Source organism: Delphinus delphis, chromosome 17 (genome assembly GCF_949987515.2).
Source record: "Delphinus delphis chromosome 17, mDelDel1.2, whole genome shotgun sequence".
Classification (NCBI taxonomy): domain Eukaryota; kingdom Metazoa; phylum Chordata; class Mammalia; order Artiodactyla; family Delphinidae; genus Delphinus; species Delphinus delphis.
This window is the reverse complement of record NC_082699.1, coordinates 62,102,882-62,126,625: the sequence shown is the minus strand read 5'-3', so window position 1 is coordinate 62,126,625 and position 23,744 is coordinate 62,102,882. Positions and strand designations below refer to the sequence as shown.

General features: G+C 40.0%; 1 protein-coding gene and 1 non-coding gene across 10 annotated transcripts in view; both read right to left on the bottom strand.

Annotated features, from left to right (window-relative positions):
• COL14A1 (collagen type XIV alpha 1 chain) overlaps positions 1-23,744 on the bottom strand; it is a 267,475-nt gene that overhangs the window by 114,530 nt on the left and 129,201 nt on the right. For 8 of the 9 annotated variants that reach the window (XM_059995120.1, XM_059995114.1, XM_059995115.1 and 5 more), the window contains 5 exons: positions 22,911-23,062; positions 15,225-15,354; positions 9,511-9,633; positions 7,172-7,321; positions 3,946-4,062 (listed from right to left, as the gene is read on the bottom strand). In XM_059995120.1, the coding sequence (XP_059851103.1) occupies positions 3,946-4,062; positions 7,172-7,321; positions 9,511-9,633; positions 15,225-15,354; positions 22,911-23,062 (672 nt within the window). The remainder of the gene's footprint in view (positions 1-3,945; positions 4,063-7,171; positions 7,322-9,510; positions 9,634-15,224; positions 15,355-22,910; positions 23,063-23,744) is intronic. The other variant, XM_059995119.1, reaches the window with a different exon arrangement.
• Positions 20,967-21,073, bottom strand: LOC132413413 (U6 spliceosomal RNA). The gene has a single exon (XR_009516712.1). It is a non-coding gene; the product is annotated as a U6 spliceosomal RNA (small nuclear RNA).

Genomic DNA, 23,744 nt, shown 5'->3' with positions numbered 1-23,744 from the left:
GCATCCTTTGAAACTTAAAAAAATCAGGCTAAAAAGAAAGTCACCAAGTTAATGCGATTAGGGAGGGAATACAGTATCGTGGTCCATGTGGTGTATAAATACATGAACTTGAAGGGAAAAACTACATTCATCCTTGGGTGTCACTTCAACTCAGAAACAGCTGGACAGAGAGACAGAACTCTTGAGCATCTGCAGAACAAACGGAGGTTCTCATGGGGTCCTGAATTATTCAAAACCACCCCAAAGTCTCTGACTTTGGTCTGTCCTACGATTAACCAAAAGCCTACAATTTAATTTGGAAAGTGGATGACTGACTCAAAAGCAGATCTGAATTCAGTCTCTCTTGAGAGGACTTGATTCTTTTGGTAACCTTTCTTTTTCTCCTTATTGGCAATTAAAAAATGTCAAGGGCTTCCCTGGTGGCGCAGTGGTTGAGAGTCCGCCTGCCGACGCAGGGGACACGGGTTCGTGCACCGGTCCGGGAAAATCCCACATGCCGCGGAGCGGCTGGGCCCGTGAGCCATGGCCGCTGAGCCTGCGCGTCCGGAGCCTGTGCCCCACAACGGGAGAGGCCATAGCAGTGAGAAGCCCTTGTACCGCAAAAAAAAAAAAAAAAAAAAAGTCAAAATATTTACACGGGTAGAGGACAGCTGTTGTTTTTGCCTGTCTTGCATCTAAACTTTCTTTCTTTGACTCCATTCCTCCCCGCTCTGAGTCTTTTTGATTTGGAAAGGACTGAATAAGAACATCCACCTCCCCCTCCAGACACAGGGCTGGGAAGTAACCAGGTTTCACCCATAATTTTATTTCATGCCCTTGAACTGAATGACAGATTTAGGAGCATGTGACCCCAAACCAGGCCAATACAACTCAGTTCCTGGACTTTTGTAGGAATAATTGAGAAAGAGGAGTTCTCTTTTCAGTAAAACTATTAAGCTGGAAGCTAGGAGTATGTAATTTGGATTAGACTGGGGCCAACTCACAATCTGGCTGAGAACGAAGGCAGAGGAGAGCAGAGCAGAAGCATGGAGCAAGGCTTCATCTCGATGAAACTGTTTGAACACCTAGATTTAGACATGCCTAAAGCCAGATACTGTTGAACTTCTCAGTATGTTAGCCAAGAAATTGACCCTTTCGCTTAAGTCCCTTTTATTCGTGTTTCTACCATTCCCAAACAAAACAAGCAAACCTGAATGATATGGCCTTGCTGCTTTATTCACAAAACCTTGGAAATTTACAGGTATTACCTCAGGTGAAAGCCTCAAAAGAAGTCATTTAGGAGAAACTGAAGCCCAGAGAAGAAAGTTGACCAGCAGCTGTGGTCAGAGCAGACGCAAACCCACCGACTTCACCTCAGGATAAAAGTGCACTGATCAGACCATGGGAAATACACACACACACACACACACACACACACACACACACACACACACTGAGAAAACTACCTGTCAAACAGTAGGAGTTTAGCAGAGACATTCATAAACAAGCCAGCCTGGGATGAGGCTTTCCTCCATCACATGGAGGAATTGGGTCCCATTTCTCTCTAGTTTCTCCTCTGATTGAGGGGGAAGGGCTAAAATTTCTGCAGAGGTAGCATATGTAGCCAGTGGGAGATATTACAGAGTTAAAACAGCGGGAGCCCTGGGACTTATGAGCCCATGGACGAAGGGGCATCTGATCACAAGTCCTTCGAAGCAGTGATCAGGATAATGATCACATTTCTCTGTGAGATAAAGAAACTCAACCTAATTCTTCCCCACTCCAATGTGGAAAGACTATTCCCTGACCTAAATTGTGTAAGTTAAAATGTCTAAACATATTCCCTACTGCTCTCCCCACATTAACTCCCCACCCCAAACATCCATTAGAATCTGTTGCTGTCCAGTTGGTTAATAATATTCAGTTGGACACCTGAGTGAGTAAGATGTAGGCTAACTGGGCTTATAAATCTCTCAGCTATAAGTGCTGATGAAAAATAAATTGAGCAACACTTTTGTCCGTTCCTATTGAATTGAGACTGTTGAGGCTCAGTCAAAGAGGTTTTTGGCAGCCTGAAAACAATCCTGGGAGAGTACAAATTAACTGGAAGAAGGAAATAGGGACTTGCATTTTTTGCTAGTAAAAATCTTGGCATCAGAAAGAGCATACTGAGGTTTTAAACTACCAGATCAATGTTATCAGACCCGTCAATCACATCCTCTGATAAGAATCCCAGTGCCATTTTGCAAATATGCCAAAGTAAAATCATTAAAAAATAATAATAATAAACTGATGGATTTCACTAATCCGTGATAGACAGTTTTGATATCTTTATGTCAATCTATATAATTATAATTTTTAATGAAAGCCAGTGAATATCTACAGGAACCTATGTCTCAATGCCAACTTCTTAAACGATATAAAAGATAAAAATATTCTGGAGTAGTTTGGAAGTGTGATTTTTATAGCTACTATTTTGTTAAAGCTTAACAAATACCACCAAAATGTGATAAATGTCAACCGTTCTATATTAAAGTGCGACTTAGCTAGCCTTAAAAAGATAAATGAAACATAACTCCTCAAGATTTATAGTTGTTTCTCAAACACTTGCATATCTTTCATCTAATTCTGCTTAAGCATCCCATAAATCACATAAAACCACCATAAAACCCATATGGTTTGTCCTGACTTTCCCTTATTCAATGTTTATTCCAGATTAAAGCCACTCCCGTAAGCTTAGCCAGTCTGGCTAAAGAGACCCTTATGGGATCACATGCAGGGAATCAAGGAATTAATAGCTTAAGCACGCCTGCGGAGACAATGCCTTGGCTGGTGTTGGCAGGAATCTCTTCTCCTGTTCTCATCTCCTATTCTCGTATTTTCAGCATATTTCCAAACACTCTCAGCACTCTACTAAACTGTGCTTTCCACTTTCTGGATTGGATCAAAAGTGGGATTTCTGCATGTTGAATGTAGTTATAGCCAGGGATGTGGGCTACGAACTAAACTCAGTCCTATCCAGACCCGAAAAATTAGCTCTTTCTGCTTTTTCAAATGGGGAAACCATGATCATTTACCCAGAAAGAAAAAATATTTAACGATCTTATTAGCAAGTTTGAAAGGTTAAAAAAAATCATCTGGGATTCTCTAGTGTCTATGTCCTCCCCCAAAATAACAAGACGCATCTCTTCTACTGATAATACAAATCTGATTAAAGTAATTTTCATTATTGGATCTCATCTTCTGAATATTACTCATGCTGATAATGTGAAAAGAGGATTAATGGTCCCTATAAACTCATTTTTGGGGAGTCAGTCTTTTGTCATTCTTCTTGATACTTTTAGTGAAAATAAGCAGACATTTTTAGTGTTTCAACTTTGAAGCCAAGTCCCAAATTGTAGATGTACTTGAGAGCCGTGACGCTGAAGAACCCGTCCATGATAGCATAGATACCTCATATCATCTCCTGAATGAGGGTTTGCTGCTCATCAATTATCCGCAAAAGTAAAAAAAAAAAAAAAATCACTGAGAAAAACATTAGAGTCAAACCTAGATCCCCATGGAGTAAAGACCAACATAACAGCGCCATATAATTTTAACATATGTTACCAGTCCTGCCTATTCAGCTCCTATCACCAATAGCAGCTTACATTTCCTGGGTGCTTAATACGTGCAAAGCACTGTTGTAAATGTTTTACAGGGATTCTCTCAGCTTAATCCTAGCAGAATGCCACAAGATCAGCACTACGGTTCTACCCATTAACTACAGATGGGAAAATGGAGGTTTGGAGAGGTTAAAAAATTGGCTTAACCAGCCGTCCTGATTCCAAACCCCTGCACGATCCATAACATAATATTGCCTCCTCAAAAGAATGCTTTTGTCTAATGTTCCTTGTGTGTTGTCCACAGTGATTGGCACAGAGTACATGAGTATTGACAAAAACATATGTGATGGATTGCACTTACCCTGACGGGATTCGATAACTATCCTGTAGGCAGTGGCATGACGTTGCACCTGCCAGCGAGCACACACGCTGGTTGTTTGGATCTGGTCTGCCTGAAGATTGGTCACACCCAAAAACACTGTAGTGAAATAGAAACATAACTATGTCATATTGCAGACAATGCCACAAATGTCCCCAAGTCTGAATTAACATGGTAAAATTCGAATTCAAATTTCCGTAGCCAGTGGTGGGAAATTTGTAAAGTCACAATAAATTAGTGCACAAAAGATTAACTATTTTATAACTTAAAAAAGCAGTTGCGGGCTTCCCTGGTGGTGCGGTGGTTGAGAGTCCGCCTGCCGATGCAGGGGACGCGAGTTCATGCCCCGGTCCAGGAAGATCCCACATGCCGCGCAGCGGCTGGGCCCGTGAGCCATGGCCGCTGTGCCTGCGCGTCCGGAGCCTGTGCTCCGCAACGGGAGAGGCCACAACAGTGAGAGGCCCGCGTACCCCCCAAAAAAAAAAAAAAAAACCAGTTGCAAAACATGATGTATGATAGGGTCTGTCTGCTATTTGCAAACACAAAAGAAAATATATATTCTGGAAAAGACCAGAAGCAAGGGTAGTAAACTTATGGGTGATTTTAAATCTTTCCTCTTTATTTATGTTTGCTTTTCAAATATTCCACAATTAATATATAATACTTTTATAATAAAAACGTTTAATACGATATACACTCATCAACCACTGAAAGATAGTCATGGTTTAAATGAAAGGGAAGAGCAAAGCAGACAAAGGGGAAGTCTTATTCAGACAGAAGCAGTTCACACCGACTGGTCTTCAAAACATGATTGAATGACAATGGATACGTATTTGAAAATTTAAAAAGGAAAGATTTTACACAGATAAAAAATAATCAAAAGAAATACACAGATTCTTATACTCTTAGAGCAAACGCTGTGATATTCAAAAATGATTCACAGGGAGTTTATTTGGGGAAGCAGTAAAAATATTGTTTCTCCAATACAACAGAGGACTAAACATTCAGTGTTTATCACTTAGAGCCAAGCAGAAAGAGCAGAAAATTAAGAATGTTTACTTTCTCTAATGACCTCTGACTTCATCCACATCATTTCCTCATACTTCCCCTCTCTTTTAGCTACTTCATAAAGTTTAAAAATAGCTTATAATTACTTTTCAAGACAGTAGAGATAATCTAGACTAATCAGTTTGCATGTTGACATTATTCCTTTCTGTTAGGTCAGCAAGGGAAAACCTTCTTCCCTAAGGCCAATTAAACAACCCTCTCCCCCCAAGAAAAAAGGAAATCAATAACGATTTATATAACCACACTAAATTTTAAAAACACCTTGAATTAATTTATTTGCCATTGTATGGGGTTTTATCTTGCTTGGGAGAAAGAGAGAAAACAAATAATAAGCCAATCTAATTTTTACTTTAAGGGTAGACTATAAAACAGTTCAATACCCTCAGTCTTTTAAAATATATTTGGAATAATCACCACATTTAATAAAGGGGAGAAGAGGGATGAAACAGAAGAAAGAGGGGAGCAGAGAAAGGAGGATAAAAAGAGACAAGAAAGAGTAAGGAGAAGAAAGACCAATAGAAAATCATGGACATAAAACATGGCACAAACAGAAAGGGTAATCTGGAGAGGAAAATGAAGATAAACTAGAGGAGAGAGGTAAGAAAGGGTAGGGAAATGCACAGGGGACTCCAAGCTATTCCTAAGGAGGGACTGAGGGGTTGCTATAATGGCACAACACAGGGAAATTACTTGCAGTTTACAGTAGTACCTAAAACAGTATCATTTCAACAGCCAAGTACGAGATCAGAACCACAGGCCAAAGCCTTCCTAGGTCTGTTGAAGACAGAGACTATTTCTTCTGAGATTAAACTGATTCCATATCTAGCCTTTAAAATCTAAATATATTCCATAAAAGAGAATTCAGGAAGCTTTCTCTAATGAAAGGATAGGCCCTATATAAAACATAGTTGCCAGATATAGGTGGCTTGGGGTTTGGTCTAATATATGCCTCATCCTTACAAATTCCTTTTATCGGATTAATTTTTTGATTAGCAGTCAGAGTGAGATATGGCCCAAATGCATAAAGCACAATTATTACAATAATAATAGTGGCTATTCATTGAGTGCTTGCCATATGGTAGACACTTTTTATACATTATCTCTTTAATCCTGCCAAGCAGCCTGTAAACAGTTATGATTGTCTTCATCTCGGAGTTGAGAAAATTTAGGCTCAGAGAAGTTAAGTAATTTGCTCAAGGCCTTAGCTAATAAGTAGGAGATTTAAGGTTTATACTTCTGATTATACCATGATGATCATTCTCGAGTATGGGGCATGTACTGTTGATAGCACTCAGGATAATTTCAGTGATCACACAGCCAAACCCTTTTTATTTTGGTCATTTATGTATTAACCTTTAACGTGTATTGAAAATACTGGTTTTCTGTTTAGAGTAATTTGTGGGTTTTAAAAGCATTTAAGTAAAAAAAAAAAAACAGAAACTGTAAGTCCATTTAAAGAAATATATTAAACAGATGGTGTGGAAGCATAACAAACGTCAGGAATATGGAACATATGTGCTGGAGTTGGAAAACACTGTATTATGCCATGGGTGTCTGCAAGTGGTGCATGCCAAGGAGAAGTCCCAGATGGTGAGCAGACAGCATGTAAACCCTTCAAAGATAGAGAAGGAAGTCTTTTGAGTGGTGCAAGTATCTTTTACGGATGGGGTGTGTGTGTGTGCGTGTGTGTGTGTGTGTGTGCACGCGAGATAGAGAGAGAGAGAGAGAGAGAGAGAGAGAGAGAGAGAGAGAGAGAGAGAGGAGGGGCAAAGGCTTTGAGAAAAGGCAAATTTCCCCCGGCTCAACTTTGATAGGTTTTGGCCACATCAGGCTATACAGGTTGGTTGGAAAATTTCACCTAATTTGAAAAATACCAGCAAAGACTTCCCAGAAGGAAATCCCATCCACCACCATCAAATATATTGGAATGCCAGGTTCTGACATTCCGTCTGCCAACCAGGACTCTGAACTATAGCCCTGAGTAAGGAGCACACCTTTCTTTCCACGAAACACCATCCAGAAAGGGCAAGGCTGAGGAAAAGAAAAACCAACCGCCAAGTTGAAGCAGGGGTTGAGTTATAGGGAAAACAAAGCAGCAAAACCACATGCAGGGGCTGAAGTGACAGGACATCAGTCTTACGTGTTTTCACCACGCCTGTTAGAGCGTCGCTGAAACCTGAGGCCTGGGAAGCAAATATTTTCACGTTGTAGTCCATCCCACTGAGGAGGTTTGTAATAAGGATGGTGTTGATGTTAGCCCCTACGAATGTTTCCAGCGTTGGGCCAGCAACTAAGAAGAAAGAGTGTATTTCAGTTATAACAGAATGTGGAAAAATGGAAACACTCCTGAAGTAACAGTACTTATTCCACTGTGTTTCAGATTGTCCCAAAGGCAAACAGCAGAGCTGGGGTTTGAATCTAGCCCCATTTAGCTCCAAGACTTACATACCTGACTCCCAGCCTAAGGCTCTGTTTAGGCAACTAGTTCTTCCCCTGGTACTTGAAGAAGCTGGCCCACCCCGCAATCCACCACCCACCATAGTGCGAGGCCTTCACAGTGGAGCTCCTATCGTTGTCATAGGCTTTGGGGCATGTGCTAAACAGAAGTCATTTTCAGTTACCCCACCTCAGGTACCTAGCTTTGTCCCCGGACAGCATGCAAGTGGCCTTAGCAGCAAATTTTATCATGGACGCTATGCCATACCTTGCCACATGGGGGACCAGCATATATGTTACCATCATGGGCTTTATACACTCCTCTTATGCTTTTTAAGACCAGACAGATGACACTTGTACTCCAAGGCCCTTGACTATCTGGCTTCTTTGGGCTTCTACATTTTCATCTCTGTTTCAACCCAGCGGAATCTCTGATCATTAAAAACACTCCATGCTATGTCCTATACAAGTGTATTTACCTCCTGCCTCTTCCCCTATGTGCTCATTCTTTGAGCGCTTTGACTTAATAAGGTCCTAAAATACTTATCACTTTACTCCAGAACCCCCTCCTTCCAACAATATATTTATATTTTTCTGTATGTATGTGTTATCTCAGTAGAGATTTTCCCACACCCCCAACTCTCAATGCAAATGACATCATACAGTTCTTCCACTTGACCTAGAACCGGATTTTTCAACCTCAGCACTGTTGACATTTTGGGCTAGATAATTTTTTATTTTGGAGCTATGGGGGAGTAAGTTGCCTACACTGACTTGTAAGATGCTTAACCGTACCTGCTAGAGGCCAATAGCAACTCCCTACACCCCAAGTTGGGACAGAACGTAGACAACCAAAATATCTCTGTTGGGCAGCAAAACTGTACCAGTTAAGAACCACTGGCCTAAAACAAAGCTATTTTCCCTCAGAAAATCTGCTAAGTATTTATAGAATGGTCCAAAGAATAAATTCAGCAGGGCTGTTTTGCAAATGAACACGTGCCTCAGGCCTAAAGAAAAGAAACAAAAAAGTTGGTGTTGGATTCCCAAGGCATCAGTCTTGAGCAAGCTAGTGCATTCATGGTATATTCTTGCTCTTTCATTTTTATGGTTCATAGATATGTTTGTCTGGAGAAATTGGAGGTGGAGTATTTTAACTGTATGGACCTAGATAATGGGACACAATAGAAAAGTCTGGAAGGTGTTTCAGAGGCAAGAGCTACATCTCAGATGACAGATTGAGACTCACAGAGTTTTTGAGGGCAGAAAGAGCTTTTTAATGACCCAGAGGATGATTTTTAAATTTTCCTGCCAAATCAAGAGAAATAATAGGAGAACCCTTTCCTGCTGAACAATTGGAGTACTGAAGGCCCAGGTCCAAAAAACTGAGAAGACTCTTATAATATCTATTTTTAGCCTACTGTTTAAACTTCATGAAAATACTCAGTGTCAGGAGATGATACTGTAACAGGTGAAGTTGCACATGGTCCCCACGGGCAGATGGACCAAGGGTACAATCTCCCCCATCTGGGTCATTCTCCTGCCTTCAGGAAATAATGATGTGGGAAGTAAGGACAGAGGTGATCAAGGTGGCTGAGAGGTTTATGAGAAAGCCTTTTACTACCACAATCTTAGGGCTCTGATGAATTTTATACCTTAACGTAGTTTCCAAAATAAGGAGACTGAGAAGTTGGTAAATGGAGTTTTTCCAACTAATTCAAGAAGAGGTAGAAGAGGAATTAGAGATTACAGATTCCAAATACTCATCGAGCCCTAGAAGCTTCCTACTGCTATGGGGTCAAGGTCGGTTTAGGCAGCTCCTTGTCTGGGGTGTGTCTAGGTCAGGTGTAAACTAAGTATATATTCTGCTCGTTAGCGTCTATCAGTTATTTTTACGTAAGGTCATAAGTTCAAAGCCTTTTTTTTTTCCAAAATGGTAAGAGACTCTTCCCATTTCTTAAAGCCAAAGATGAAACCAAACATAGAAAGTAAAAACAAAAATAACCTATCTTGAAAGACAATAATTTTTTAAAAAGCGTGACTTACCACTGACAGGTTTGTAGACAATCCTATAGCCCTTTACAGGGGAAGATGGGGGATCCCATGTAATGCGCAATCTGTTATACCATTCTTCTGAAACCTGTAAGTTTTGGGGACCAGAAGGTGGCACTGGGCAGGAAGGAAAATGAAAAAAGGGGGTTTAGTGCGGTTTCCATCTTTACAACCTACCCTGTGGTTAACAAAATCTAAGATATCTTCCCACAATGTTAAAAATACTTACAAGGGAAATGTGCTAAAACACATGGTAAGAAGGCTTTGAGAATCCATGGTTGTGTTAAATATTAAATAATAGAAAATAATTGTTCTTGTGGTAAAACACTGTTTTCTGAAGATCAGCAGTTCATTCAGTGAAATTTGGGTTCCTTCTTCTTCAGTTACTTTTAAGTAAAACTGAATTGAGTAGTGTTTATTAAAAAATTTCTGTTGACACACCACTCTGTTTCACTGTCAAAGGATGTTTGTACAGCCATATCAAGGATGATTAGATAATAGTAATGATGGTAATTCTCAGACGTAAGATGCTGATGATTTTTTTTGCTTTCATCTTCACATTACCTATATTTTTTGAAACTTTGTATCATCATCCATCAATTTTTTTATCAAAACATTAAAGCCATTTATATGAAGGACCTTTGTAAAATACTGTGAATATTGATGGATATTATCATTATCACTTTGTTGTTGAGAATTTAGTTGTGTTGACCACTGCTTAAAAAATGTGGACCATCCAAACTTATTTCAAAGGACACAGTTTGAAATAATTTTACTGTAAAGATACTGTTAAATGTGATAGTATTTCCGTAATGAAGTTTAAGTCATATTTCTATAGTAATAGTCTTTAAATAGTTTTTATTTGTGTGAGTGTATCATGGAACTCTCTTACAAATTATGTTATTTTAAATTTTTTTAATTTTTATACAATTTTTAAAGGTTACTTTTCATTTACAGTTATTACAAAATAGTGGCTGTATTCCCCGTGTTCTACAAGACATCCTTAAGCCTATCTTACACCCAATAGTTTGTACCTCCCACCGCCTCACCCCTACATTTCCCCCCCTGCACCACTGGTAACCACTAGTTTGTTCTCTATACCCTTGAGACTGCTTCTTTTATGTTATACTCATTACTTCGTTGTATTTTTTAGAACCCACATATACAAATTATGCTAATTTTGAACATGTGAAAGTTAAAAGTGGTTCTTCGAGTCCAGGTCATCAGCCTTGATGGAGCCCCTTTGCCTTCCCACTGCCTTCCTCCCCTCCCCCCAGCAGTGGTGGATTTAAGGTAATTTTATGGAATTTTAGAGTGTTAAATAACAAAATCCAAAACCAACTCTGAAGAGCAGAATTTACTATGCTACTTTTAAACCACTCTTGCCTGCTTTTATTTTTTTTTTTAATTTATATTTAAAAGCACATGGTAGATTGCTTTGGGTAGTATAGCCATTTTCACAATGTTGATTCCTCCAATCCAAGAACATGGTGTATCTCTCCATCTGTTTGTATCACCTGTAATTCTTTCATCAGTGTCTTATACTTTTCTGTATACAGATATTTTGTCTCCTTGGGTAGGTTTACTCCTAGGTATTTTATTCTTTTTGTTGCAGTGGTAAATGGGAGTGCTTCCTTAATTTCTCTTTCAGATTTTTCATCATGAGTGTATAGGAAGGCAAGAGATTTCTGTGCATTAATTTTGTATCCTGCTACTTTACCAAATTCATTGATTAGCTCTAGTAGTTTTCTGGTAGCATTTGTACAGAAACACAAAAGACCCTGAATAGCCAAAGCAATCTTGAGAAAGACAAACGGAGTTGGAAGAATCAGGCTCCCGGACTTCAGACTATACTACAAAGCTACAGTAATCAAGACAATATGGTACTGGCACAAAACATAAATATAGATCAATGGAACAGGAGAGAAAGCCGAGAGATGAACCCACGCACATATGGTCACCTTATCTTTGATAAAGGAGGCAAGAATACACAATGGAGAAAAGACAGCCTCTTCAATAAGTGGTGCTGGGAAAACTGGACAGCTAAATTAATTTCTAAACAGTGAAATTAGAACACTGCCTAACACCATACACAAAAATAAACTCAAAATGGATTAAAGACCTAAATGTAAGGCCAGACACTATGAACCTCTTAGAGGAAAACATAGGCAGAACACTCTATGACATAAATCATAGCAATCCTTTTTGACCCACCTCCGAAAGTAATGGAAATAAAAACAAAAATAAAAAAATGGGACCTAATGAAACTTAAAAGCTTTTGCATAGCAAAGGAAAACATAAACAAGACAAAAAGACAACCTTCAAAATGGGAGAAATATTTGCAAATGAAGCAACTGACAAAGGATTAATCTCCAAAATTTACAAGCAGCTCATGTAGCTCAATATCAAAAAAAACAAACAACCCAATCCAAAAATGGGCTGAAGACCTAAATAGACATTTCTCAAAGAAGATATACAGATTGCCAACAAACACATGAAAGGATGCTCAACATCATTAATCATTAGAGAAATGCCAGTCAGAACTACAATGAGATATCACCTCACACCAGTCAGAATGGCCATCATCAAAAAATCTAGAAACAATAAATGTTGGAGAGGGTGTGGAGAAAAGGGAACCCTCTTGCACTGTTGGTGGGAATGTAAATTCATACAGCCACTATGGAGAACAGTATGGAGGTTCCTTAAAAAACTAAAAATAGAATTACCATATGACCCAGCAATCCCACTACTGGGCATATACCCTGAGAAAACCATAATTCAAAAAGAGTCATGTACCACAATGTTCACTGCAGCTCTATTTACAATAGCCAGGACATGGAAGCAACATAATGTCCATCAACAGATGAATGGATAAAGAAGATGTGTGACATATATACCGCGGAATATTTCTCAGCCATAAAAAGAAATGAAATTGAATTATTTGTAGTGAAGTGGATGGACCTAGAGTCTGTCATACAAAGTGAAGTAAGTCAGAAAGAGAAAAATAAATACCATATGCTAACCCATATATATGGAATCTAAAAAAAGAAAAATGGTTCTGAAGAACCTAGGTGCAAGACAGGAATAAAGGCACAGATGTAGAGAATGGACTTGAGGACATGGGGAGGGGGAAGGGGAAGCTGGGACGAAGTGAGAGAGTAGGAGGGGCATATATACACTACCAAATGTAAAAAAGATAGCTAGTGGGAAGCAACCACATAGCACAAGGAGATCAGCTAAGTGCTTTGTGACCACCTAGAGGGGTGGGATAGGGAGGGTGGGAGGGAGTTGCAAGAGGGAAGAGATATGGGGACATACGTATATGTAAAACTGATTCACTTTGTTATACAGCAGAAACTAACACACCATTGTAAAGCAATTATACTCCAATAAAGATGTTAAAAAAAAAAAAGCACATGGTAGATGCTTCATAAATGTTAGGTGAATAACTACTTCTTAAATTGCTGTTTAAGTCTGTGGTTCTCAACTGTTTATTTAGCAGCAAAATACCAAAAGATGCTGGAAATGCCAATATGCTGATCAAATCAATATGCCAACATATGGGAAAAGTGAAATGAAGAGCTCGGTGCTGTCCCACTGCTCTGCTCTTCCCTTTCCTTCTCTCCTTCTACATGACCCCTAAGGAAATAACCGTAGCAGCTCATGTGGCTGCTAATACTCTGATCTGGACGATATTTAGCAAACTGTGCAGGCTCGGTGTGAGCGTGGGTGGAGGCCGTCATAGCACGGGCCCGGGGAGGAGGGGGAGATGCCAACACTGTCGAAGGAGGAGCTAATAATACCCATTTGCTCAGCTGAGCAGAGTCAGGACTTTGGGTTTTGCAGCTACAGAATTTTAATAACTTTTATACTTAATTAAAAAATCCATACTTAGGGGCTTCCCTGGTGGCGCAGTGGTTGGGAGTCCGCCTGCCAATGCAGGGGACGCGGGTTCGTGCCCCGGTCCTGGAGGGTCCCGCATGCCGCGGAGCGGCTGGGCCCGTGGGTCATGGCCGCTGGGCCTGCGCGTCCGGGGCCTGTGCTCCGCGGCGGGAGAGGCCACAACGGTGAGAGGCCCGCGTACCACAAAAAAAAAAAATCCATAATTAGGTGCCCAGGTAGAGAATTCAGCCCTTGCTACCATTCTGCACCTAATCACGCATAATGGCTTAGTAACTGTGGTAGATTGAAGATCAGCCCAGGTTTTTTGTCCTTCCTCCCATTGAGAGGTGGAAGGTATGATGCTGTCTTTGAATTGGGTTCTATGACCACCTTGACCAACAGACGACAGCAGAAATGACATTGTACTAGTTCCAAGCGTAGCCCTTAACTGTCCTGACAGTTTCCACTTTCCACCTCTTGGAACTCTTGCTCTTATAGTCCTGAGTCATCATGTAAAAACCACGACTATCTTGCTGGAAAGACCACATGGAAACATGCTAAAATGACATGAAGGGGCCCAGCCTCTGGGCATCTCCACCAAGATGCCGGGCATGTGGGTAAAGTTGTTTTGGACCCTCCAGACCAACCCAGCCACCAGGTAACTGTGGTCAATACTACGTGAAACAGAAGGATTTTCCAGCAAGGCTTGCCTAATATCCTGACCCACAAAATCAAGCAATACAATAAAATGGTTGCTGTTTTAAGCCACCAGCTTCTGGGGTCATCTTCATGCAAGTAGCATCACAACAGTAATGAAGACAACTTAGACTCTGTGGTGCTTTGACCATGTGTTTTCATGCATGCTTCTCACTTGATCATCATGACCAAGACATCTACAACACACATGCTGTGCTGCCTTCTCTGTGCCACACAGCACTGTAGGAGCTTGGTATATGCAGAGATGACAGTACAGGTGAGGTCCTGGGCACTTATGATGCTGCTCTCCAGGGATGGGAGACAGACAGTGAACAAATACATGAGTAAGCAAGAAAGTATCAGATAGCAAATAGGGCCATGACATGACCAAAAACAAAACGATAACAAAAACAACCCAGGATGATATCAGAAAGAGTGGGAGCTGCTTTGCATGGGTGGTCAGAAAAGCCTGAGCAGGTGACATGGAGCTGAGACCAAAATGACAAGAAAAAGCCAGAAAGGCAAACATCTGGGAAAGGATATTTCCTATGGAAGGAATGGCTAGTGCATAGGTTCTAAGGCAGAAACAAGCTTAAAAAGTCCAGTGAAGAGCAGGAAAGGAGGTATGGCTGAGAGAACTGTCAGGAGAGGAGATCAAAGAGCAGGGTCCAGGTCACCTAGGGCTTTGGAGGGCCTGGGAAGGACATTAGATTTTAGCCCGAGTACAATGGGAGGCTGTTGGGTGGCTTGAAATGAAGGTGTGACATGAGATCATTCATGTTTTAAAAAGCTTCTCAGGCTGCTGTGAGGAGAATAAAGGATCCAAGAATGGAAGCAGGAAGACTCATTCGAGTGGGAGAATTAGACGCTGGAGGAGTAAGATGTAGTTGTATTTTAAGTCTTAGGTTTTAGAGACAAGAAAACGGAAGCCCAGATCAGTGAAACAACTTGCTCAAAGTCACGCAGCTTGAATGTGTGAAGACAGAATTCAAACGGATTTTCTCTCTCCAAATCATTTTTGCTCTTTTCACCCCGCTGCACTGAGGCTACCCGGGCGGGTTGCATTACACAGGACAAGCATTTTCACCTAATTAGTCAGCTAGTGACCACAGGGGGAAAGCTTCACTCACAGGTTTTTCCAGGGGCAGAGACACTGACCCCTTCTCCATCATCGTAAACGGGAGTCACTGTGACTTTGTATTCAGTATCGGAAAGCAGATTCTTCAGAAGGAGATTGTTCTGGCTTCCAGCCACCATAACCTGAAGAGAAAAGCAAAGGACCGTGGTCTTAGTTAAGACTTTCATTCCTGCTGCTCTACTAACGCGGTGGGACTGTAGGCACGCTGAAATAATTAGAAGCAAGGAGATGTGCTTGGGGGGTGATGATAAGAAAGAAGGGCATTCATGCAAAAGCATTTCTCTCTGAAATTCCCCTCAGAACACCCCTTAGTTTCTAATCACTAATACGGAAGCCTTAAATTTGAAGCTCTTAAGCCCTAAGGGGTGGTCTTCTCTCAACATCTTTTCAGTATTTGTAAAGCAGCCAGAAGAGAGAATAATCTTCCTTTTGGAAAGCAGGTGTTTATGGCTTAGGAGTGTTCATTCTATAATCTAGCCCGCATATCACATTGGATTCTACTTGAAATCCTCTTGAAAATTCAGCCTTCCATTCTTTCCCTTTCAGAGATCATCTAATCCCAGTATTTTAGAAAAGGGTGGATGCTAGCCAAGAACAACATTACCACACATTAAATCCAAGATTTCCGAGTTGAAAGATATTTACCAATGACACTAAACAATGTCGCAGCTTTTTTATTTCTGAAAGGAGATGTCTTCCTCAATCTGAAATCACCATGCCTCTGACTCTAAAGGCTGCATAAAATAAAATGCAGCGATGGGGTGGACACCGCTCGAGCATCAGTGCAATGTTCCATGTGGCTCAGCAGTGCGAATCCTGGCATCTCTAAAAGAATATGTGGACCAGAAAAGCCACATGTTCTCAATACTAAAACCACAGAACTTTCTGCCTAGGCTTCAGCAGTGCGATGCTGGCACATCTCTGGGCCATTTAAAAGACTTAATCATGGTTGGAAAAAATGCTAGGTTGTAAGAACTGACCCAAACGCATTTAAGGGAGTCACAAGACTGGGACAGCTGGAGATGCTTTTGGATTCAAGAGCTGGGTAAAATGCCAGCAGGCAAAGGGCATGCTGTCTACTTCTGGATGAGGGAAGGAACCTATAAATCATGGAAAAAGCCCTCGAAAGCCTCGAGGTGAACTCAGAAGCAGCTGTTGCTAAGATATTGCTAAGCTCTAAAAGCAGGATTTTTTTTTTTAATATGAAAAAGGAAGTCTGAATTAAGTGATTTATATTAGAGTAATATGATTTTCTCCTCATGTGAAATGACACTGAAATACACCGGATGGTACTGATGTAGTCCTGGGAGGGAGATTTTATAAAAGGAGCTCTGTTTTATTCTAAAATGAGTTAGATAACCCTGGCATTAAGAACTGGTAAAGAAAGAACTGTGGTTGCCCTGTCTTGTCTTAGCCTATCCATGCAGCTTCCTTTAGGGCATTTCTTTTCAATATAACCCTCTGGAGCCCAGAGCCTGGGCATTTGTTCTGAGCTGTCTGCCTAGCAAACCACCCATGATGATGTTCCTTATATAAGGTCATCTCTCAAACTGAGAAGCACACGGCCTTGGAACCAATCAAGTTTAGCCTGTAGGGTACTGAAAAGCAATGGGACCATTCCGGAGGGCTCATTTTTGCTTGCCAGGTAGTAGTTGCTGTGGTTTATAATAACAGCCCTCATTTAGCTAGCTGCTATTATCTGCCAAGTACTACTCTAAGTATTCTAATGTAGTAATTCAGTTACTCTTCACCACAACCTTTTGAGGTAAGAAGTATGATTACTCTCATTTTACAGATGGAGAAACTGAGACCCACATAGCTATTGGGTTAAAAAAAAAAAAGCCATATTGAAATCCTGAATATCTGGCCCGAGCCTTTTTTTTTTTTTTTTTGCAGTACGCGGGCCTCTTATTGTTCTGGCCACTCCCGTTGCGGAGCACAGGCTCCGGACGCGCAGGCTCAGCGGCCATGGCTCACGGGCCCAGCCACTCCGCGGCATGTGGGATCTTCCCGGACTGGGGCATGAACCCGTGTCCCCCTGCATCGGCAGGCAGACTCTCAACCACTGCGCCACCACGGAAGCCTTCCCGAGCCTTTTTTAAATCACTGCCCTCTACCCCACTTGACTGCTCTAGCAAACCTCTTTATCCTAATGATACTCATTCCCAAGAATAAAATGTAAACCTCTTGGGCATTCAAAGTTCCTTCTACTTGACCTCTGCTTGTTTGCACAAAGCAAGGTAAAGATAGGTGCCCACTTAGAAGATCTAAATATACACTTCTCCAAAAAAAGACATACAGATGGCTGAATAGAACATAAAAAGAGGCTCAACATCACTGATTATTAGAGAAATGCAAATCAAAACTACAATAAGGTATCACCTCACACCTGTCAGAATGGCCATCATCAAGAAGTCTACTAATAATAAGTGCTGGAGAGGGTGCGGAGAAAAGGGAACCCTCCCAAAGTGTTACTGGGAATGTAAATTGGTTCAACCACTATGCAGAACAGTATGGAGGTTTCTTCAAAAACTAAAAATAGAGCTACCATATGATCCAGCAATCCCACTCCTTGGCATATATCCAGATAAAACCATAATTCAAAAAGATACATGCACTCCAATGTTCATTGCAGCACTATTTACCATAGCAAGGACAAGGAAGCAACCTGAATGTCCATCGACAGAAGAATGGATAAAGAGGATGCGGTACATATATATGATGGAATATTACTCAGCCATAAAAAAGAAGGAAATAATGCCATTTGCAGCAACATAGATGGACCTAGAGATTATCATACTAAGTGAAGTCAGACAGAGAAAGACAAATATTATATGATATAACTCATATGTGGAATCTAGTTTTTTTAAATGATATAAATGAACCTATTTACAAAATAGAAAGACTCACAGATTGTGAAAACAAACTTATGGTTACCAAAGGGGAAACATGTAGGGGGCAAGGGATAAATTAGGAGCTTGAGATTAACATACACACACTACTATATACAAAATAGATAACCAACAAGGGCTTACTGTATAGCACAGGGAACTCTACTTAACATTCTGTAATAACCTATATGGGAAAAGAATCTAAAAAAGAATGAATATACGTATATGTATAATTGAATCACTTTGCTGTACACCTGAAACTAACACAATAGTGTAAATCAACTATACTCGAATAAAATTTAAAAAAAAAAAAAAGATAGGTGTCCATTAAAGACAGATGCTACAGGTCATAGCAGATGATGGTTTTGTTGAGAAAACAATTCTATAAAAGACGCTCATGGGTAAATGAGGTGCAAATCTAACCAGTGAACTTCATGTTTTTAATTTTTTCAGAAATGCAACTTCATGTCTGGCTCCATTATCGTCCAGAGCTCTTCAGAGCAGCCTGGATCCCATCCATCCAGCAAGCTGTTTCCACAGTAGAAGAGGATTCCCCACATCTCAGTTTGTTCCTATCTTAGAAAGTTCTGTTTCTAGACAGTGATTTTCATGCCTTCTATGGTGAAAGACTAGGTAGGGCTAGTGCCGTTATGTTTTAATCTCAGTCCCTGACGACCAATATTTTTATAAAATACAGTAAAACAAAATCGCCAGAAAATACGGTCATATTCTTGGACGTTCCAGCAATGTCAGATTGCTGTAAACGTTTCTAAGCTTAATCTTAATACCTGAACTTACCTTGTAAGAGACTGAGCCACATTCTGAGTTTCCCTACTCTAGAACATTTCTTGCAACTCAGAATTCAGGACATGGTTTTAGATTTTTACATGTAGGTTCTAGAAAAGCCTGGAATCCTGATTGGCCTTTCACAAATTAAGACATGTGAGACCTCCCTCCCCTGACAACAAAATCCAGGGCAATGTCATTGCTACGTCTCCATATTTCTGAGCAGAGTTGAAAGTCAATCCTTATGAAATATTTGACAGGGGGTTTTACTTTCTAAGAGTTCAAAAGCTTTTTATTGGGAATATTTGGTAGATTTGATTATACTTAGAAAATAAAGAAATACTTCACTTAACCTCAATTGGAAAAGTAAATTTAATTCCCCTTGCTTTATATATATTAAAGCCTGACTTTGGTTTACAATATACCTATACTATTCTCTAACTTCAATACTTTAGCTTATCATTTCCTCAGGTAAATTTAATCAGCTTTTATAGTTAAGGAAAATTTGGAAAGATGGTAAGAGGCATTTCTCTTATCCAGACATTTCTTTTCTCACTTTTGTAATATGGTTTAGCCATCTGTCCTTCCCTGCCTGCATCATTATTTTAAGATATTCATTTGGTTGAACCTGTCTACAAAACAGAAACAGAGTCGCCGACATTGAGAACAGACTGGTGGTTGCCAAGGGGAAGGGGTTGGGGGAGGGGTTGAGTGGGGGATTGGGGTTAGCAGGTGAAGCTATTATATACATAATGGATAAACAACAAGGTCCTACTGTATAGCACTGGGATGATAAACCATAATGGATAAGAATATTTAAAAAAAGAATGTATATATAATATATATATATGTATAACTGAATCACTTTGTTGTACAGCAGAAATTAACACATTGTAAATCAATTATACTTCAATAAAAAAACAAAAAAAAGAAAATATTTAAGATATGCATTTGCTGTGTGGGAGTGAATATAGATCTTCAAGTTCCTGACCTACGTTGGTTCTATAATCTAAATCTAGATGCATGCACTTTCTGTCTTCAGTAATAATAATACGTTACATTTACATAGTAGTAACATTTCATAAGACACTGAGATATAAATTCTCAATTACTCCTCAGGTGAGTCCTTGAAAATATGCCTGTAAATTAAGAGGGAACAAATCTAATTTCATTGGAATTCACTATAGGGGCTTGAGAGTTAAAGAATTCTAAAGTACTTTCTTCTGTGGAGCAAAAATATTTCTGCACAGTAAATAATCACCATCAAAGTTATCAATATTTTTCATTTTTATTAAGGGTTTGTTTAACTGGGGCACATGTGTGTTGAAGACTTTTGATCTTTTCTTCTTCATCTAGGTGTCCAAGTTTGTTTCAAAATAAACAGTGTGAAATGAAAGAAACTAGCAAAGGGAAAATTATCTAGAGATAATCCAAAGTAAATATTATTATTATTTTACCTTGCATAGCTTGTAAGTGCATGCACAAGATTAAACTGTAACTCATTCCAAATTAGCGGGAATAATTTAGCAAGAAGCTTAATGTGTTTCTTGGTAAGAGAAGAAACAAAAACCAAAACAAAACTCTCACTCTGGGAAGTTTTTATGGGTTTCATTTTAGGGACTAAGTTAAAATATGAGGGCAATAACAGGGAAAGTAAAACATCCAAATTAGGTCTTTAGTTACCACGGCTAAGCACAATTTTAATTTTTTTGAATTTTCCAATCATGGATTATTTGAAATCTATGATCCGAGTGAATTTATAATTCAACCTATTTTGTTCAAGTGTCCATTAATTTTCCAAAAGTACTCCCAGACCGATTTCATGGACCTTCTGCTTGTTCACAGTGGACGTGGTTACTGTCCATTGTGTTATCATTGTGTTCTACAACAATTCATCCAACAGCTTGAAATTAAGTACTTTCCTGAGAGACTCTTGAGCTCAAACCATGGTTTATGTATTGATATCATACAGATACAAATAATTTGCCACCAAAGGCTTTATAAGTAAGGAAAAGGAAGAAAGGATAATAATGCTATTCTTTTTTCTTTTTTCTTTTTTAAATATGGAACGCTTCACGAATTTGCGTGTCATCCTTGCGCAGGGGCCATGCTAATCTTCTCTGTATCGTTTCAACTTTAGTACATGTGCTGCCGAGGCGAGCACAATAATGCTATTCTTGAACAATAATGTATGTGGAGATTTCTTTCCTAGAGTGTCACAAATATAATGCAGCAGAGGGAAAGAAATGCAACTAATGAAGCTAAATAAAGCGTATTTCATAACTAAAAGGAAAAATTTCTCTTGGATACAAACCGGAGTTATCGGGCCTGATGGGAAGTGTGCCTAGGAAACAATTTTCAGGTTCTAGAGTAAAAGGAATGGTATGGTGTAAATAAAGAAAACATGGGAAGGCCACGATTAAGACTGTACCCAAGTTTTCCAAAAACACTAATTCAAAAAGATACAGGCACCACAACGTTGACAGCAGCACTACCTACAATTGCCAAGATATGGAAACAACCTAAGCGTCCATCAGCAAATGAAGGGATAAATAAAATGTGGTACATATACACAATGGAATAGTACTCAGCCATAAAAAAGAATGAAATCTTGCCATTTGTGACAGCTTGGATGGACTTGGAGGGCATTATGCTAAGTGAAATAAGTCAGGCAAAGAAAGACAAATACTGTATGATATCACTTATATGTGGAATCTAAAAAATACAACAAACTAGTGAATAAAACAAAAAAGAAGCAGACTCACAGATATAGAGAACAAACTGGTAGTTACCGGTGGGGAGAGGTGGGGAGGTGGGGAGTTAGAGGCACAAACTATTGGGTGTAAGATAGGCTCAAGGATATATTATACAAAGTGGGGAATATAGCCAATATTTTGTAATAGCTGTAAATGGAAACTAACCTTTAAAAACTGTATAAAATTTTTTTTAATTTTAAAAAATAAAAACACTTTATTTCTTAATAAAAAAGAGTCTACCCAGGTTTTCAATAGAGAAAAACAAATACAGATGAAACAACTTAAAGAAAACTCAACACATAAAAACCTAAATCCCACAGGGAGACACTCATGATTAAGAATACATTAGAAATGACTATAAATCTGCTCAAAGAGAGTCAATGTCAGTGAAAAATACAACTATTTGTTAATGGATGGCATTTCATTAGGAACACTTCAACTGCGTAAAGAAGACCTTTGAGTTATGCTTCATTTAAAAACTTTTAATCAGATTCCCAAGGGCAAAAAAGTTACATATGTGTATATATACATATAGAATTTTATATATTGGACTTCCCTGGTGCTGCAGTGGTTAAGAATCCGCCTGCCAATGCAGGGGAAACGGGTGCAATCCCTGGTCCGGGAAGACCCCACATGCCACGGAGCAACTAAGCCGCAGTGCCACAACTACTGAGCCTGCGCTCTAGAGCCCACACGCCACAACTACTGAGCCCGTATGCCTAGAGCCCGTGCTCCACAACAAGAGAAGCCACCGCAATGAGAAGCCCTGTGCACTGCAACAAAGAGTAGCCCCTGCTCACCGCAACTAGAGAAAGCCCGCGTGCAGCAGCGAAGATGCAACACAACCAAAATAAATAAATAAAAGAAGTTTATATATTAAAAATTTACATATCAAAAGTATACACACACTCACACACACACATATACCCACACACACAGACAAGTGTATAATGGACTATTTATGACCCAATTTTTGTGCTCTAACATGTTGTCAAGGCAACAGAAGCAAAGCGGTAAAGAAGGTTCAGATGCTTTATCAATTTAAAGCAGGTTGTATGCGGAGCACGTTTCGGAGACAGAAAGTCATCAGGAGACCAGTTGTTAAGTTTGGATCAAGCAAAAACATTAGTTTCCAGAGAAATGAAGAAACGGGAGTAAAGCTTGCGTTAATCTCAGGAAATAGTCTCGTTAGCCTGGTTAGTCAGGAAACTTGTGGAGTTGCTAGTCAGCTGTATTTATACAGACCGTTCCTACCACTTCTTCGGCAGGGTCCCCTTGAGCAGTCAGGTAGGTCACCCTGAACTGCTGCACACTGCTGTCTGAAATGTCCCATTTTACCCGCAGGCTAGAAGTGGTTTCATCATCTACAACCAGGTTTCTGACTCCCGTGCGGAAAACTGGAATAAACACAACCAAGTATTTAAGGAACTTTTCATCCATCATATTTCAAAATGAGCTACAGAGATGATTTGTGGACATGACAACAAGTATCATTTAATGTATCTCTACCATGTAGACCCAGGTGAAGCGAGAACAACTCAGCTTTAGTTAATAGAGAGCCATGATACCTACTGGTAGCAAACAAAAATGGGCTTAAGAGATCTCAAGCTGAGATCATGGATCCCTCAAACCACCAGCTCTGTATATACACTAAGAAGGGGAACTGGGGAGCAGCCCTTAGACTAGGAAACCAGAAGGGGAACCCAAAGAGGAGCACGACTGTGAGAACTTCACATTAGGGCTGAGCTGGAGAAGAGGGCGTGAGGGACCAAATGTGGTCAACCTCGGCGTGCAATCTAGCATCCAACACACATCCCATCACCTGCTCCCCCATTTCTGTTTTAACACTTGTCACTCAAAGCACAAATCTCCCACCAGGGCTGCCTCTATCCACTCAGGCCACATGGATTTCATCCTTTCTCTGAGATCTGTCCACACTCCTTCACTCGTTTTCTCTGACACGTTCCTTTTCATCTCCCAAAGTGACTGCTCTCTCATTTGTCCCATTGTTTCTTCTCCCTCTTGTGCCAACTTCCTTTCATTCTGTCCATCTCCATGGACTCTTTCTTCTCTTCATTC